Raw genomic sequence first — 15,200 nt, forward strand, 5'->3', positions numbered from 1 at the left:
GCCACGTCTCTGATGTTGTAATTGAGCTTCTCCACCTCCTTTTATCAGTGACTGGTCAGTTTGTTCTCCATCAGGTGACGTCCGTGTCTACAGACCATCATTTTGGTTGCTTGAAGACAGTGTTAGCTACGAAGAAATCATTGGAGTGGCAGGAACAGATAGGTCTTCCTCCTGATTCATGGCAGGGTCTGGAGCCGTAGAGTCCAGCCACCTTTTCACCTTTCTTTGACATTCCGATCACCAGTCACAAGCAGCGCATCTCCCTTGTGTGTTCTGTCCATCTCCAGTGGACAATAAAATGCCCTCCCGCCATCAGCCCGTCTTTCCTAGTCTTTTGGAAGGCATTAAGACCCATTCTTTTTTCCTGGGTTGTGGGACGGTGTAGGCCAGGGGTAGGCAGCCTTGGCTCTTTTATGACTCGTGGGCTTCAACTCCCAGAATCCCTGAGCCAGCCATGCTGAGGGGAAAGGGAGAGGTTTCCAAGCTGAGCCAGGAATTCTGGGAGTTGAAGTCCACAAATCATAAAAGAGCCAAGGTTGCCTACCCCTGGTCTATGGAGAGACTATGGAAGGAGGGGTAGCTGAGCCTGTTATGGGGCATGCCAAAGGGGTGGGATTTGGGAGAGGGTTTTTGTATTTTTGTTTCACTGTTTTTATTATTGCATGATTTTTTTTATTTATTGGTTTCACTGTTATTGTGAGTTGCCCAGAGTTGCTTAAAATCGGAGCCCTCTAGATGGGATTTACTCTATGGGTGGCATGCCTATTTAATATTTAACAAAAAAGTGGACTGGGTTTTTAAATCTCATATTATAAGAATTTCCTTACTTAGGGTTTGGAGAAAGTACTACAAAAATGATTTTAAAGTACCATTATGGGCTATACCCTGGCATGCGATAGAGGGAATAAAAAGAGGTGTCAAAATGGACATGGTGTCTTATAGACAATTACTCAGATGGGATGGACAAAATTGGCAATTAAAACTACGGGAGGATTTAGCACAAGAAAATATCATTTATTCTTGGTTCCAATATAGGCAACTAGCAGATAGATGGAAGGTGGATTGTAAGGTGGGGTTTCTTAGAGAAGATGAAAATCTTATTAAGCAAGTGAAGGATCAAAGACAAGCCCATATTAAGAGAATTTTAGTCGAACTGGATTCGGAAACGGAATTAATTAAAGATTGTATGATTAAATGGGCCCAAAATTTTGGTGAACCAGTCCCATTGGACATATGGGAAATCATATGGGTAAGAAATGTCAAGTTTACGCAGGCACAGAATTTAAGGGAGAATTTTTACAAAATGTTTTATAGATGGCACCTTGACCCACAAAAAATGTCTTTCATGTACCCTGACCTACAGCCTAAATGTTGGAGATGTGACTGTTTGGATGCCACTTATTATCATATTTGGTGGTCGTGTAAAGAGATAAAAGCATTTTGGATTAAGATATGGTGGAATATCCAGAGAATTTTTAGAAGGAGGGTAAAATTTACTCCGCAGTTATTTTTGTTGGGTATAACTATTGATTGTGATACAAAGGAGACTATATTGATGTTAAATTTGATCACAGCCGCAAGGCTGTTAGTAGGACAATATTGGAAGAAGGAATCCTTGCCTACACTGCAGGAATGGTTTTCCAAAGTGTCTTATTTGGCGGAAATGGCAAAGATTTCGGCTTTTTTAAAAGATCAAACGCAAGAGAAATTTCTTGCTGTTTGGGATAAATGGATAGAATTTATACAATTTAAATTGGATATAAAAAAATACCATGTTGCCTTTTTATAATTTTTATTTATATATATATATATATATATATATATATTTCTTAGTTTTAAACTTTTTTTTCTTTTTTACATATATATTTTCTAATTCCAGTTCCTTTTTAATTAAGCCTATATTCTGCTCTGGGAAGCTCAGGGGGGGAAGGGGGGGTGTTTTGGGGGTGGGGTGGGGAAGGGGATATTATGTTTAGTTTTTTGTGTATTTTGTATTTTTTGTTTTTGAATTGTTGTATTTTTTTTCTGTTTTTATGTCTTTTTGTCTTTTTTGTAAAAATTTATAAAAATGTTCAATAAAAAAAAAAAATCGGAGCCCTCTAGAAACCTTTCAAATGAATAAATAATCTTTTTCTGCCTTGGTGACTGGAGCACAAACTAAAACGATTGTCCTATTAAAGGTTTTCCCACAAAGCTTAATGGACATTATCTGGTCACTGGTCAAGCGGAAACCCTTCCCAGCTATATGCCCTGCTATCGCCTTCGTAACCTGGTTTGTACACTGAATTGACATATTCTTTCGTAATAGCGAAGCTGAAAGAAAAACCAAAGCAGCCACAGGGTCTGGGTCCGGGAAAGAGAGAGAAAACTCAATTAAAAGCAGGAATTCTCCGTCTGTCACCCACAGGCGATACGTTTGCACTCACACCAGAGGCTTCATTACGGAATTAACTGGGGTCCAGGGTTAGGTTTCCATAATCAATTGAAAATATCAGACACCAGACTTGCAACTTTATTAAACCAGCCTCCCCCCAAAGCAAGTTTAATACTAACCAGGGTTAGTGTGTTGGACCAAGGCATATGGCAGGCTGAGCAGACTTCAGCGAAGCCTCTTCCATTTTGCCCAGATGGGGAGACTGCTGCCCTGCAGGCCTGGCTGTGGAGAGGCAAATGCAGCCAAGATGCCAGCCATCCCTTTACAGACCTTCGGGTGCTGCCCTGGCTCAGAGCGTGTTGCCGAGGCAGAATCTGCCCAGCCAGGACCATGCCTCAGAGACGACCCTTTGAGGCAGACAGGCCTCCTCAGGGGTGGTCCCTCTCTTTCCCTTGGAAGTGGGGATATTCCCCTTTCTCCTGCATTTTGGGGTCTGGTTAAAGACGTGTTATTCCAGTGGACACTCAGACCCTGGTTTGTCCTGGTGTCTCTTGGAAAGACTTTATATATTATGGTTTTAACTGTAAACTGCCAACTAGAATTCCGGTTGATTAGGGTGGATTACAAATATGCAAATAAATAAAATGTGCTACGTATAGAACAGGGGTAGGCAGCCTTGGCTCTTTTATGATTGGTGGACTTCCGCTCCCAGAATTCCTGAGCCAGCTATGCTATGCTATGCTATGCTATGCTCAGGAATTCTGGGAGTTAAAGTCCACGAGTCATAAAAGAGCCAAGGTTGCTTATCCCTGGTATAGAATATCAGCCCATGAAGGCTGGGCCCATTCTTATGCAACCCATGTCATCTTAATTGGCACACAGTTGTATTGTGTTTGTTATCTGGACTTGTTTTATCTTCCTGTCAAAGATTACATCTTGTTTACCTCCTCTTAAATTCCACTTTTATCTGTTTAGCACATGTATGTTGAAATGTAACCCCAGGTTAAAGAATTAGGACTGTTTACATGCACAGTTACAAAGTAACCCAGATCTACCTTCCAAAAGTAGTTTACGATAACTCAGGAAACTGATATAATAGACTTGAAATAAAGAATTTGAAATCTGTGATTTTAATTTAATTTATTCAATTTAATATGGCAGGAAGATTCTGGTGGTCATATTAAATCAAATAAATTAAAGTTGGAAGCCATTTGTATCTATAACTCAAGGGGGGACTTAATTAACAAGGTAGACCAACACTTATTTCAGCCGCAACATCCTTTCCGCCCCAAAGGTGCGACGGAGGGGTCCCCAAAGACTCTTCTGCACACGTTGCACAAACCTCTCCCTTTCTGGAGCAAGTCAAGGGATTCCCATAATACTTTGCCATTCCCACGTCTCTGTTACAAAGACAGAAGTCTCCCCTTTGGCAAGTGGGTGGTTGTCTGAGTGGGCAGCCCCTTCCTCAAGAAGCATAGAAGTATTCCAATGTTCAAGGGGCTGCCCCAAAGAGGAGGGGGATCGACTTATTTTCCAAAGCACCAGAAGACAAGATAACAAGTATTAATACCACTTTACATGGCCTTGGTGAGGCCACACATGGAATACGGCATCCAGTTTTGGTCACCATGATGTCAAAAGGAGGTTGAGACTCTGGAAAGAGTGCAGAGAAGAGCAACAAAGATGATCAGGGGACTGGAGGCTAAAACATACAAGGAACGGCTGCTGGAATTGGGTATGTCTAATTTAATGAAGAGAAGGACGAGGGGGGACAGGATAGCAGCCTTCCAGTATCTCAAGGGCTGCCCCCCAAAAAGAGGGAGTCAAGCTATCCTCCAAAGCACCAGAAGGCAGGACAAGAAGCAACGGGTGGAAACTCATCAAGGCGAGAAGCAACCTAGAACTAAGAAGAAACTTCCTGACGGCTAGAACAATTAATCCGTGGAACAACCTGCCTCCAGCAGCAGTGAATGCTCCAACACTGGAAGTTTTAAAGAAGAGACTGGGCAGTCATTTGTCCAAAATGGTGCAGGGTTTCCTGCCTGAGCAGGGGGTTGGACTTGATGACCTCCAAGGTCCCTTCCAACTTATTATTATTATTATTATTATTATTATTATTATTAGCAACCTGGAACTAAGGAGAAACTTCCTGACAGTGAGGACAATCCAAGGTCCCTTCCAACTTTATTATTATTATTATTATTATTATTATTATTATTATGTTGCCTTCAGACGTGCTGGGTGCTTCATCACTGGAGGTTAGACAGCCACTTGTCTGAGATGGCATAGGGTCTCCTGCTTGAGCAGGGGGCTGGACTAGAAGACCTCCAAGGTCCCTTCCGGCTCTACTACGATTGATTGATTGACCTCCCCTTGCCAGAACCTTTGAGCTGGGGGTGGGCAGAGGGTTCCTCCAAGACATGCTTCAAAGGAGAAGAGGGGCTGCCAAGATCAGGGATGGGGGCCCTGCGTCTAGGGAAGCATTTCTCAACTTCAGCAACTTTAAGGTTGAGATATGCCAGCCAAAGACATCAAAGCAGGTAAAGTCCAGGCTATGGTGCATCTCCTGGCAACTTCTCCCCATTCAGGTTTTTTGCTTTTTTTCTCTTTTATAAAACAGCCACAAAGTTCAGCCTCCTCATCCCCCCCCCCACCTATTGGGCTTATTTCAGCCCACACTCAGCTACTCTTTAATATAAAACAAAATTCCCCTGATTTGCAAGCAATGCTTTATATTTAACCATGGAATTAATATAAATTAATTCAAATTCTTATTCCTGGGACAGCAAAGGTGACTAACAAGCAGACACTGGCGTGCATAACGTCACTGGAAGGCAAAATCTTGAAACTGCGGTCTCACTTCCTCCGGCCCCATCCTCAGGAGGAATTCCCTGGAGAAAGCAATGATGCTTGGAAGAGTCAGAAGCGAAAGGACACCAGGCCGCCAAAGAAGACGGTGTGGCTGGACACCGTCAAAGCTGATCCTGGGCAACTCAAAAGAAGCCGTGCAAGATTGGAAGAGATAGAGAACTGCCAGTGAAAGGCCTGGGCTTACTCAAAAAAGTAAGTTTGCCATTGCGGTGCCACGGCCGTTGGAAGGCAAGCTCGTCTTCCGCGTTTGGTTTCACTCCGCTGGGGGACGTTGAAAAGGGTCGAAAGTCGCCCTGTAGGGGCGATGAGCAAGGAGGGGACCCCAGCTTGATTGTGGGAGGGCGGCAGACCTCCTGCTCAATCAGGGGCAGTCCTCCAAACCAGCAGAGGAAAGACCAGCCATAGTAATATGGCCCCTCACTAGGCTGCAGACAGGCGAAGTCAAACTTACCACCAAGCACTTTGAAAGCAACGGGGATGAAACTGGGTGAGATCTGATCTTCTCTTTACCCTAAGCACTTTCTCTTCCTGTAAAAGCTGCCTGAAGTATCTTTCCCCCTTTGAGGAGAGAGGGAAGGGATTTTCTATCCCACCCTCTAAGAATAGCAGCCCTAACCTTAATACCCAGGGAATTAAAGCACTAAAAGAACAACTTTAATCTAATTGGATTTATATGTTCCTGAAATTTGGGGACCAAAAATCTTCCTATTTTTATTGGAGGCTTTTGCTTTTATCTACAAAAAAGAAATAAAATTGGAAAAAGGATTATAAAAATTTTGGACTTACAAAACCTTAAATGGCATCGATGACATCTTGTGGTGAAGTTACCACTTGTTATTTCCTAATGGAGACTTGGCTTGTCGCCCAGACCTTAGATAAGACTCTTCTGACCTTGGCACCACATGTGAGAAACTCAGCTGTAAAAGAACAGCTGGGTGGCATAACTGGCCTACTTGAACTGTGAATGTAAACCCTTACTAACTCTCAGAGTTATATGTGGAGAATTGCCTTCCTATCTCTTTATTTGAGGAATATTGGTTACTATTTGAGATGATGAAATACCTTGGACTATAAAATCTTGCTTGACAAACAATTTCTACTATAAAGACTATTTATAAACACGTGAAAGAGATGGATGAAGACCAGGAAAAGATCCTTTCCATGTTGAAAGAAATACATGAAACCATTCTTTCAGCTTGTAATAAAATAAGACCTAACATAAAAGATCAAGACACCAGCTTAGATACACAAACCCAAACTTTGACTACGACCAAAGAACTAACAACACAGAAGATAACAGAAGAAGTGGAACAATCAAATATTAAGACAGAGGACTCAATTGACCAACAAATACAGTTAATGGAAAATCCAGAAAAGGGAGTGACAACACCGAAAATGGAACAGACTTTCTATATAAATCAGAAGAAATTTGAGAAAAAAGAAGAACAGATTGAATGGAAGATAAACATATTAGGGTAATCATCGGGAACTGGAATAATAGGGAGACCTTAATGAATACAAATGGGCTAGTCCTTCCCAAAAATGGCAATTAAATGGTCTCCTTAAAGCACTGATATGGAAGCCTAGTTGGCAAAGGAAGAAAGCCAGAATAAGGCTGAAGAAAATTGGGGTTTTGATTTATTAGAGGGGATTTCATATTATTAATTAGAGGGTTAAAGGGAGAAGCTGAGATAAGGGGAATTCTGGTCATTAGATTTAAAATATTTGGAAATTAGTTGAAAATAAGGATAAGGATATCTGTTTAATATTTAAAAATTAGACCTAAAAGAAAAAAAATAATTATTATGTATATGTTTGATTTATTGATTAACCCAGGTAATATATATAATGGTTTTGATTTATTAAAGGGGATATTGTATTATTAAGTAGATGATTTAATATGGTGGAAAATAGATAACTTTTAGGAAATAGAACAAGATTATATTCAAATAGATAAAATGTGTATTTTGGATATTAGATTCTGTTATGAATTGAGATAAGGGAAATCTTGGTTACCTAAAGCCTGAAAATTACAAATATTAAAGGTTAAATTGGAATATTGATGGGAAACTAAAAACTGGGAAAAATTAATGATATGGATTGTTTATGAAGATTGAATGTAAAAAATAATTAAGATACGTATAAGCTAAAATTTATTGATAAATGTAATAATGATGTTTTTATTGAGATGATATAGTAAGAACTGTATTAGCTTAAATACGAGACAGTAAATGTTAAGAGAAAAAGATGTTGTAACTTGAGATTTGTACTAAAGATTTTGTTATCGAACTATTGATTAACCCAGCCACCATGTTGCTTTTTAAATGCTCAAATGTAAAATTGGAAAATAATAAAATATTACATATATATATGTGTGTGTGTGTGTGTGTGTTTTCTGAGGTTTTTGCGGGTGTTTGTATGTAGGTCTTTGGTTATTCGGGTTTTCTCCCGCGTCAAATTGGAAGTGTCTTGGCGACGTTTCGACAAAGTCTCATTCATCATCTTCAGGCTGGTGTCTTCGGCTTCGTGCTTCTAGGAGCAATGTGTGATCATAGCTGTTTCTTCCTTTTAACTGCTAGTGGGGGTATGAACTGATTGGGTGAGAGCTTGGCTGTGTTCTGATTGGGTGGAGGTGTGTTCTGATTGGTTAGGAGCTTGTCTGTGGTCTGATTGAATGGGGGTTGGCTGTGCTCTGATTGGATGGGGGAGTGTTCTGTTTGGGTGGGGGCTTTGTTGTGCTCAGGTTAGTCTGAGTTGCAGGGGGATTTGAGATGGTGATCTGCATTGCTGTTGTTTGGCTTTGCATTCGTGGTCGTGCCTCATCTTCAGGTGGGTGTCAGTTTGCTTCATGTATGGATTGGAGGGGTTTAAAGTGGATAAACGAGATGAATAAACGAGATGATACCTCCCGCCTACCAGCCATTTGGAAACCTGCCCTTATTGACAAATGAGTCCCTAACACAAAGAATGACACCAGACCCACACTCACGAAAACCACACAGGATGTCACCACCACAGATCCATGCAAAAAGCAAACCCAAACCCATACCGATGATGAAGCACAACCACAAACCAGAAGCCAGATCACAGCTGCATCATTAGCCACTTTAAACCAATCAGGTCCGATGACGAGATCTAGGAGTCAGGTGCACTCAAACTGCTCTCATTACTTTAAAATAAGAATACTTTACTAAAAATATACTTATACTAAAAAGTTGCCAAATGAGATGAGAGTATAATGAGAGCGATTTGAGTGCCAAACAATGGGAGGGAACGGATGTAAGGAGGACTGGGGTGGGGAATAAAGACATGATTGCTGAGGCATACCATACTCGGATAAGAGCTGTTGACACGACAAAGGAGGAGAGAGGTATACAATTGGGAAGGGATATTAACCCACAGTTAGTGGAACCCTATCCCCATCACAAGACACAAGAAAACATCAGATTGAATCCTCCCCCCGATACGGCAGGCGTTGGTATTATCAGAAGAGGAGGGGATGCAAGGTTACTAACGCCTCCAAAGACCAATAGTGGAGGGATAGGGAAGGGCATCCGAAGAAAAGAACATAACGTTATAGATACATCTTGGTTATTAGCTGGCCAATCAGGGCCAGTAACACGGTCTAGGAGCCGTGCGCAAATGTTACTTGAACCTACTTAAACCACCTTTATTGGGTTTTCTCCCGCGTAAAATTGGAAGTGTCTTGGCAACGTTTCGACGAAGTCCCATTCGTCATCTTCAGGCTGGTGTTTTCAGCTTCGTGCTTTGAGGAGCAATGTGTGGTCTTAGCTGTTTCTTCCTTTTAACTGCCAGTGGGGGTATGAACTGATTGGGTGGGAGCTTGGCTGTGTTCTGATTGGGTGGAGGTGTGTTCTGATTGGTTAGGGGCTTGGCTGTGCTCTGATTGCCTGGGGGGGTTGGCTGTGCTCTGATTGCCTGGGGGGGGTTGGCTGTGCTCTGATTGCCTGGGGGGTTGGCTGTGCTCTGATTGCCTGGGGGAGTGTTCTGTTTGGTTGTGCTCAGGTTAGTCTGAGTTGCAGGGGGGTTTAAGATTTTGGGTTGCCTTGCTATTTTTTGGCTTCGCGTTCGTGGTCGTGCCTCATCTTCATGGAGGGTGTCAGTTTGCTTCATGTATGGATTGGAGGGGTTTAAAGTGGCTAATGATGCAGCTGTGGTCTGGCTTCTGGTTTGTGGTCGTGCCTCATCATCGGTGTGGCTTTGGGTTTGCTTTTTTGCGTGGATGTGTGGTGGTGACATCCTGTGTGATTTTTGTGAGTGTGGGTCTGGTATCATTTTTTGTGTTAGGGAGTCGTTTGTCAATAAGGGCGGGTTTCCAAATGGCTGGTAGGCGGGAGGTATCATCTCGCTTGTTCATGCTGTGTGGGCGTTTTTCTATCTCGATGGCTTCTCTGATTATTCTGTTATTAAAATGTTCACTTTTGGCAATGGTTCTGGTATTTTTAAAGTCAATTTCATGTCCTGTGGCTTTAAGGTGTTGGACCAGGGAAGATGTTGGTTCCTCTTTTTTGACTGAGTTCTTATGTTCTTCAATGCGTGCACTTATTCTTCTGTTGGTTTGTCCGATGTATGTGGTTGGGACAAGCAGTGCATGGGATTTCATATACTCCTTGATTTTCTAACTCAATTTTATCTTTGGGGTTTCTAAGGATGGTGGATATTTTTCTGTTTGTGCAGAATGATGTTTTGATGTTGTGTTTATGGAGGATCTTACTGATTCTGTCTGTGGTGCCTTTTATGTATGGGAGGAGGGCTTTGCCGTTTTCTTGTTCTTTGTCTTGGATTTTAGTGGGGGTTTCTTTTTGGATTAGGTTTGTAATCTTATTTCTTTGGAATCCATTGGATGTTAGTACATTGGTGAGAGTGTGTAGTTCGGGTTTTAGGTGTTGTTCGTCAGCTAAGCGTTTTGTTCTGGAGATGAGTGTCTTGGCTACGGAGTTGATCTGTGCTGGGTGGTGGTGTGAGAAAGTGTGCAGATAGCGGTTTGTGTGTGTTTTCTTCTGGTAGATGGTGTGTCCTAGGGAGCCATTGGATTTCTTGTAGACTAAGACATCCAGGAAGGGAAGTTGGTTGTTAGCTTCTGTTTCCATGGTGAACTGTATTTTGGGGTGTAGGCTGTTGAGGTGTGTGAGGAAGTTGTCCAGTTTTTCTTTCCCATGTGGCCAGATTATGAAGGTGTCGTCTACGTATCTGAGCCAGAGTTTGGGTTTGTGATCTGATTTTTCTAGAGCTTGGGTTTCAAAGTGTTCCATGTAGAGGTTGGCAATGACAGGTGAGAGGGGTGATCCCATGGGTGCTCCTTCTGTTTGTTTGTATTTTTGTCCATTATAGATGAAGTATGTGTTGGATAGGCAGTGGTTGGTCAGATCTAAGATGTGTTTGGGGGGGGTTTATATATATATATATGTTTTCTGAGGTTTTCGCGGGTGTTTGTATGTAGGTCTTTGGTTATTCGGGTTTTCTCCCACGTAAAATTGGAAGTGCTCCTAGAAGCACGAAACTGAAAGCACCAGCCTGAAGATGACGAACGGGACTTCGTCGAAATGTCGCCAAGACACTTCCAATTTTACACGGGAGAAAACCCGAATAACCAAAGACCTACATACAAACACCCGCAAAAACCTCAGAAAACATATATAATCATATATATATATGTAGGTCTTTGGTTATTCAGGTTTTCTCCCACGTAAAGTTGGAAGTGTATATATACTATATATATATATATATATATATATATATATATATATATATAGAGAGAGAGAGAGAGAGAGAGAGAGAGAGAGAGAGAGAGAGATGCCAGATGGAACGATGGGAAGTGGAAGAGACTCTGGGTAAGAGAAAAATGAATATGAAAATGATTGCTACAAAAATGGAGAATGAGAAATCTGTAATGCATATAGAAAGACAAGTATTGTGCAAAAATGTAGGAAAAAAAGACCAATAAACAATTAAGATTAAAAAACAAAGAAAAAATACAATGTAGTTTTAACAGAAAAACAAATTGTTTCAGAAGAAGGCGAAGAGACTAAATAATTTTAACAAAATTAAAAATAAAAGTAATAATAATAATAAAGTTGGACGGAACTTTGGAGGTCATCTAGTCCAGGACTTTTCAACCAATGGTACGGGTACCACCTGTGGTCCATGGGCACCTGGCAGGTGGTATGCAACCATTCTAGAAAAGTAGTAGTGGGGGAGGGGAATGAGCTGAACCGGTGGCAGCACCGCACAAGCCTGAGCGAGAGATGGCTGGAGCTGCAGGGCTGTCAGGGCTCAGAGGAAGTGCCAGGATCAGCGCCAGGATCCAGCTGGAACTTGGCGCTGATCCTGGCACTTCTGCTGAGCCCAGAAGAAGTGCCGATCAGCTGGAATGTTGCAGCATCTCCAGGGTCTTGTGATTTACATTCAGATGCTTGGCAACTGATTCATATTTATGATGGTCACAGTGTCCCAGGGTCATGTGAAGTGACCAAAACCTGCTGCAACCACCCAGCAGACAGGGGGAATAAAAACCAAACACTCTCACCCCACCCCCGCTGCTCACAACAATTAAAACCTTGGACAGGAGGAAGAGTGCCACTGGGTGGGCAGGCAGGTATCTTGCTCGGCAGTGGCTTGGGGGCACTTTTTTCAGTGCCATTGTAACTTCAAACGTCACTAATTGAACTGTTGTAAGTTGAGACTACTTGTACTTTATCATTTTTTTTCTTTTTTTTTTGGGTCATCAAGTTTTTGACACCCTGCTAGGCGACTGGTGGTACTCGGATGTTGACATATCCTAAAAGTGGTACAATGGTACAGTGGTACAATCTAGTTCAACCCCCTGCTCAGGCAGAAAACCCTATACTATTTCGGACAAATGGCTGTCCAGTCTCTTCTTAAAAACTTTGAGACAAAATTTAAGCGAAGGACAGTAGAAGGAATATTTCCAAGATTTGTATGCAGCGATACAATGAAGAGTAGCATTGGAGATGAACACTGTGCATGTTGGCATCCAAGAAAAGGCTGCCGTCAAGAAGGTCATTGCTACAAGGATTTTGAAAAGCGGGAAGGCTGCAAGTGTAGCAGGAGAAACGTGGCTGGCCTGCGGAGGCCTTGTGCTCCTTGTCTGGGTGAAGGCAGCATCTAATGGCTGTTGGTTGAAAGGACGGGATTGTTGTTCCTCTACACAGAGGGAAAGACTCTGTTCCCCACAAGGAAAGTGAGTTCAGAGATCGTCTATGTTGAAATCCAGCATCCTTCTCTCTTTTTTGCTTTCTTTCATACCCATATAGATTCACACATACAATTATGGACAATACCCAGAAGTGCCCTTGCACCATCTCCAGGCCATGAGTCACACCACCTTCTCCTGCCTGGTTCCATATTGCGCAACCAAATGCCTCGCGGACAAGGCTGGAGCAAGGCCTCGCCAGGGCTCTCCGAGCTCTGCTCTAGCCACAACCAGGATCGCTCACGGATGAGCACTGACCCGGGCACATACTCGCACCCCAGGCCAACTCCCCATCCAGCGAAGTGCTTGAGAAGGAGGAGCAGCTGAATCCCAAGCATCTGGAGCATGGTCAGCTTCAGTCCTCCCAGAGTCCACCAGTGGGGTGGCCCACATGTGCTGGACCCCATGAGTCCCTTTGGGCAGAGCTCAGAATCACCCATCAAACCGAGGTGTGGCTGGGCCAACTGTGCAGTGCAAGCTGGGAGATCTGCCCCAAGAACCTCCAAACTTGGCCATTTCCCCCGAGATGCCCAGAGAGGAGGCATCCCCTGCAGGACCCTGCCCTGGCACAGTCAAGCTTGTACCCTGCAAGAACGCCTCTCTCGGTCAGCTGCAGCGGGCACCTGTGACTCACCGGAAGTGGAGCCTACGGGGCTTGGAGAGCAGACCTGGAATCGGGGAGGGCTGTGCCCCCGTGGCGTGGAAGCCATGACTCCTCCCCCTGGTGGAGAAGGGGGCGGTGGAGGATACTGTGTGGTGAGCTGGGCTGTGAGGCCAGATGGATGTCGTTGTCGAATGCCCAGTCGCAGGATGGTGCTCGGGGAACTTTGGGATTGGTCCAAGTTGGAAGCGTCAAGGAAGGCCTGGTTCAATAAAGGTTCTGTGGGGAGGACAAACAGGGAAGCCTGGGTCAGCCTCCCGTTGCTGAGGGGAAAGAACCGCCCCGCAGCCCTATATCCTTCATGGATTTCCACCCATCCTTCTTTGATGGGATGCAGGGGGTGGGTGGAGAAATAGGCCCCCAGGTCTCTCTGCACATGCTTCCTCAAGTGGACCTTGGCCCTACCAGCATCCACCATGGTGGGGGGTGGGGGGCTTGGAGATATGGAAGTTCTCATAGCAATCCATGGAGGGTCTCCACCTGGATCGCGCTTGGGTGAGTGGGGATAACCTTGGGCTGAGGCAGATGGTGGTGGAGGCCACCATTGCTGGTGTTGCTCTCCTGGTCATTCTTTTGCTGCCGTTTGAGGAACAGCCAAAACCAGGGGACACGGGACCTCTTCGTCTCCCGGCCAAGGTCTGCCCCAGCTGCCCTGACCCCCTGGGACACTGCTGCAGCTCAGTACTGAGTGGATGCGCAGAGACTCCGGGTTGGGGCCCAGGGCAGCCTGGGGACTCTTATTTGGTTAGAGTCAAGGGCATGCCACATCCCCCCCCCCGCGCATGCCACCTTGCTGGTCCAGCCGGGTGGATTCAAAGTTCGGCAGCAGGTTCCTCTCATTGAATTGGTCGTGAAGGACGGACTTGAGCTCCTGGTTCTCACGTAGGAGGAGCACCAGCTGTTTTAGCTCCTCGTTCTCAGCCACAAGGGCCTTGATTTCCTTTCTCAATGCCTCATAGCGGGTGAAGATAGCCATCCCCTTAAAAGTGCTGTGAAGTGGGGAGACTCTGCTGCCTCAGGTGCCCCAAAAGAATGACATTCAGAGGGCCATGTGGGAGCCCCAGCTGCCAAGAGCTCCCCTCTCCTGTCCACTGCTGGGCTGGTAGGTGGCAGCTTGGACAGTTGTCAGTGATCCAAGCAGCCTTTGTGATGCGGCCAGGTGGGGGAGGGAAGGAACTGGAAGGTGAGGGGGGGCACTGGACTCTGCTCCAGAGGAGAAAGGAGCTGCTGGGAGGGCCTGGAGGACCCTGACCCAGCCAGGGGGGACCCTTGCTGGCCCAAGGGTGGTGCCTGGTTCTAGCCAGCTGCTCCCACAATGAAGAGGAGGGGGGCTTCTGCAAGGTGGTACTCGGATGTTGCCATATCCTAAAAGTGGTACAATGGGTGAAAAGTTTGAAAAGCCTTGGACTAGAAGATCTCCAAGATCCTTTCCAATTCTATTATTATTATTGTTGTTGTTGTTGTTGTTGTTGTTGTTACTGTTACTATTATTATGGGGTTGGCCATGAGGGTGTGGAACACTGACCTCTTTCTCCAGCCTGCCAGCCTGCTGACGAGGGTCTCTGCCCCTTCTGGCAAGAGACGAGGTTTGGTGCCCTAGAAAGAGGCAAGTGGGTGCTGAGCCCGGCCCTGGGGGAGGCCCTTCTGGCCGGCTCCCTTCCAACCGTGGCCCGATTGTGAGGGGCAAAACCCAGAATGCAGATGCTGCTCATGGCCCACGAACTGCCCTACACAGGCGCAACCCAAGCCATCCAGACTGTACTACTTCAAAGCTTTATTTAAAATGCAGACAGCCTGGCTTCATGCAGGAGCTTGGTTGAAAACGGCTAAAGGGACTCCTGTCCCTTCGGGTCCACTGGGTCTCACTCGGACTGGTCCAGAGATGAGATGCACACCTCCAGCAGGGCACCTGGATGGTCCTGGGAACCTTCAGTAAGCAGCCAAACATTCTGGGCCATCTGTGACTTGCCCATTATCATATTTAGGCTTCCTCTGGACAAGAAGCCTTCTTCCCCTTCCTCCTGCTCCCCCCTCTGCCCCCCCATTTAGAAGTGATATTG

The 15,200-nt window shown here is 44.7% G+C and overlaps 1 protein-coding gene across 5 annotated transcripts in view; it reads right to left on the reverse strand.

Moving 5' to 3' along the window:
- Window positions 1-14,270, reverse strand: part of SPATC1 (spermatogenesis and centriole associated 1) — a 31,349-nt gene extending 17,079 nt beyond the window's left edge. For 2 of the 5 annotated variants that reach the window (XR_005559313.1, XR_005559312.1), the window contains exons 1-2: window positions 13,930-14,262; window positions 13,114-13,359 (exon numbers count right to left, since the gene is read on the reverse strand). Coding sequence is in view for 3 of the 5 variants with exons in the window: in XM_039364661.1 (XP_039220595.1) it covers window positions 13,114-13,359; window positions 13,930-14,116 (433 nt within the window). In the remaining 2 variants the exon portion in view is untranslated. Of the gene's footprint in view, window positions 1-13,113; window positions 13,360-13,929 lie in introns of all 5 variants that reach the window. The other 3 variants (XM_039364661.1, XM_039364662.1, XM_039364663.1) reach the window with 3 other exon arrangements.
- Between the last annotated feature and the right edge of the window lie 930 nt (window positions 14,271-15,200).

Source organism: Crotalus tigris, unplaced genomic scaffold (assembly GCF_016545835.1).
Source record: "Crotalus tigris isolate CLP2741 ecotype Arizona unplaced genomic scaffold, ASM1654583v1 scf7180000019818.546109, whole genome shotgun sequence".
NCBI lineage: Eukaryota > Metazoa > Chordata > Lepidosauria > Squamata > Viperidae > Crotalus > Crotalus tigris.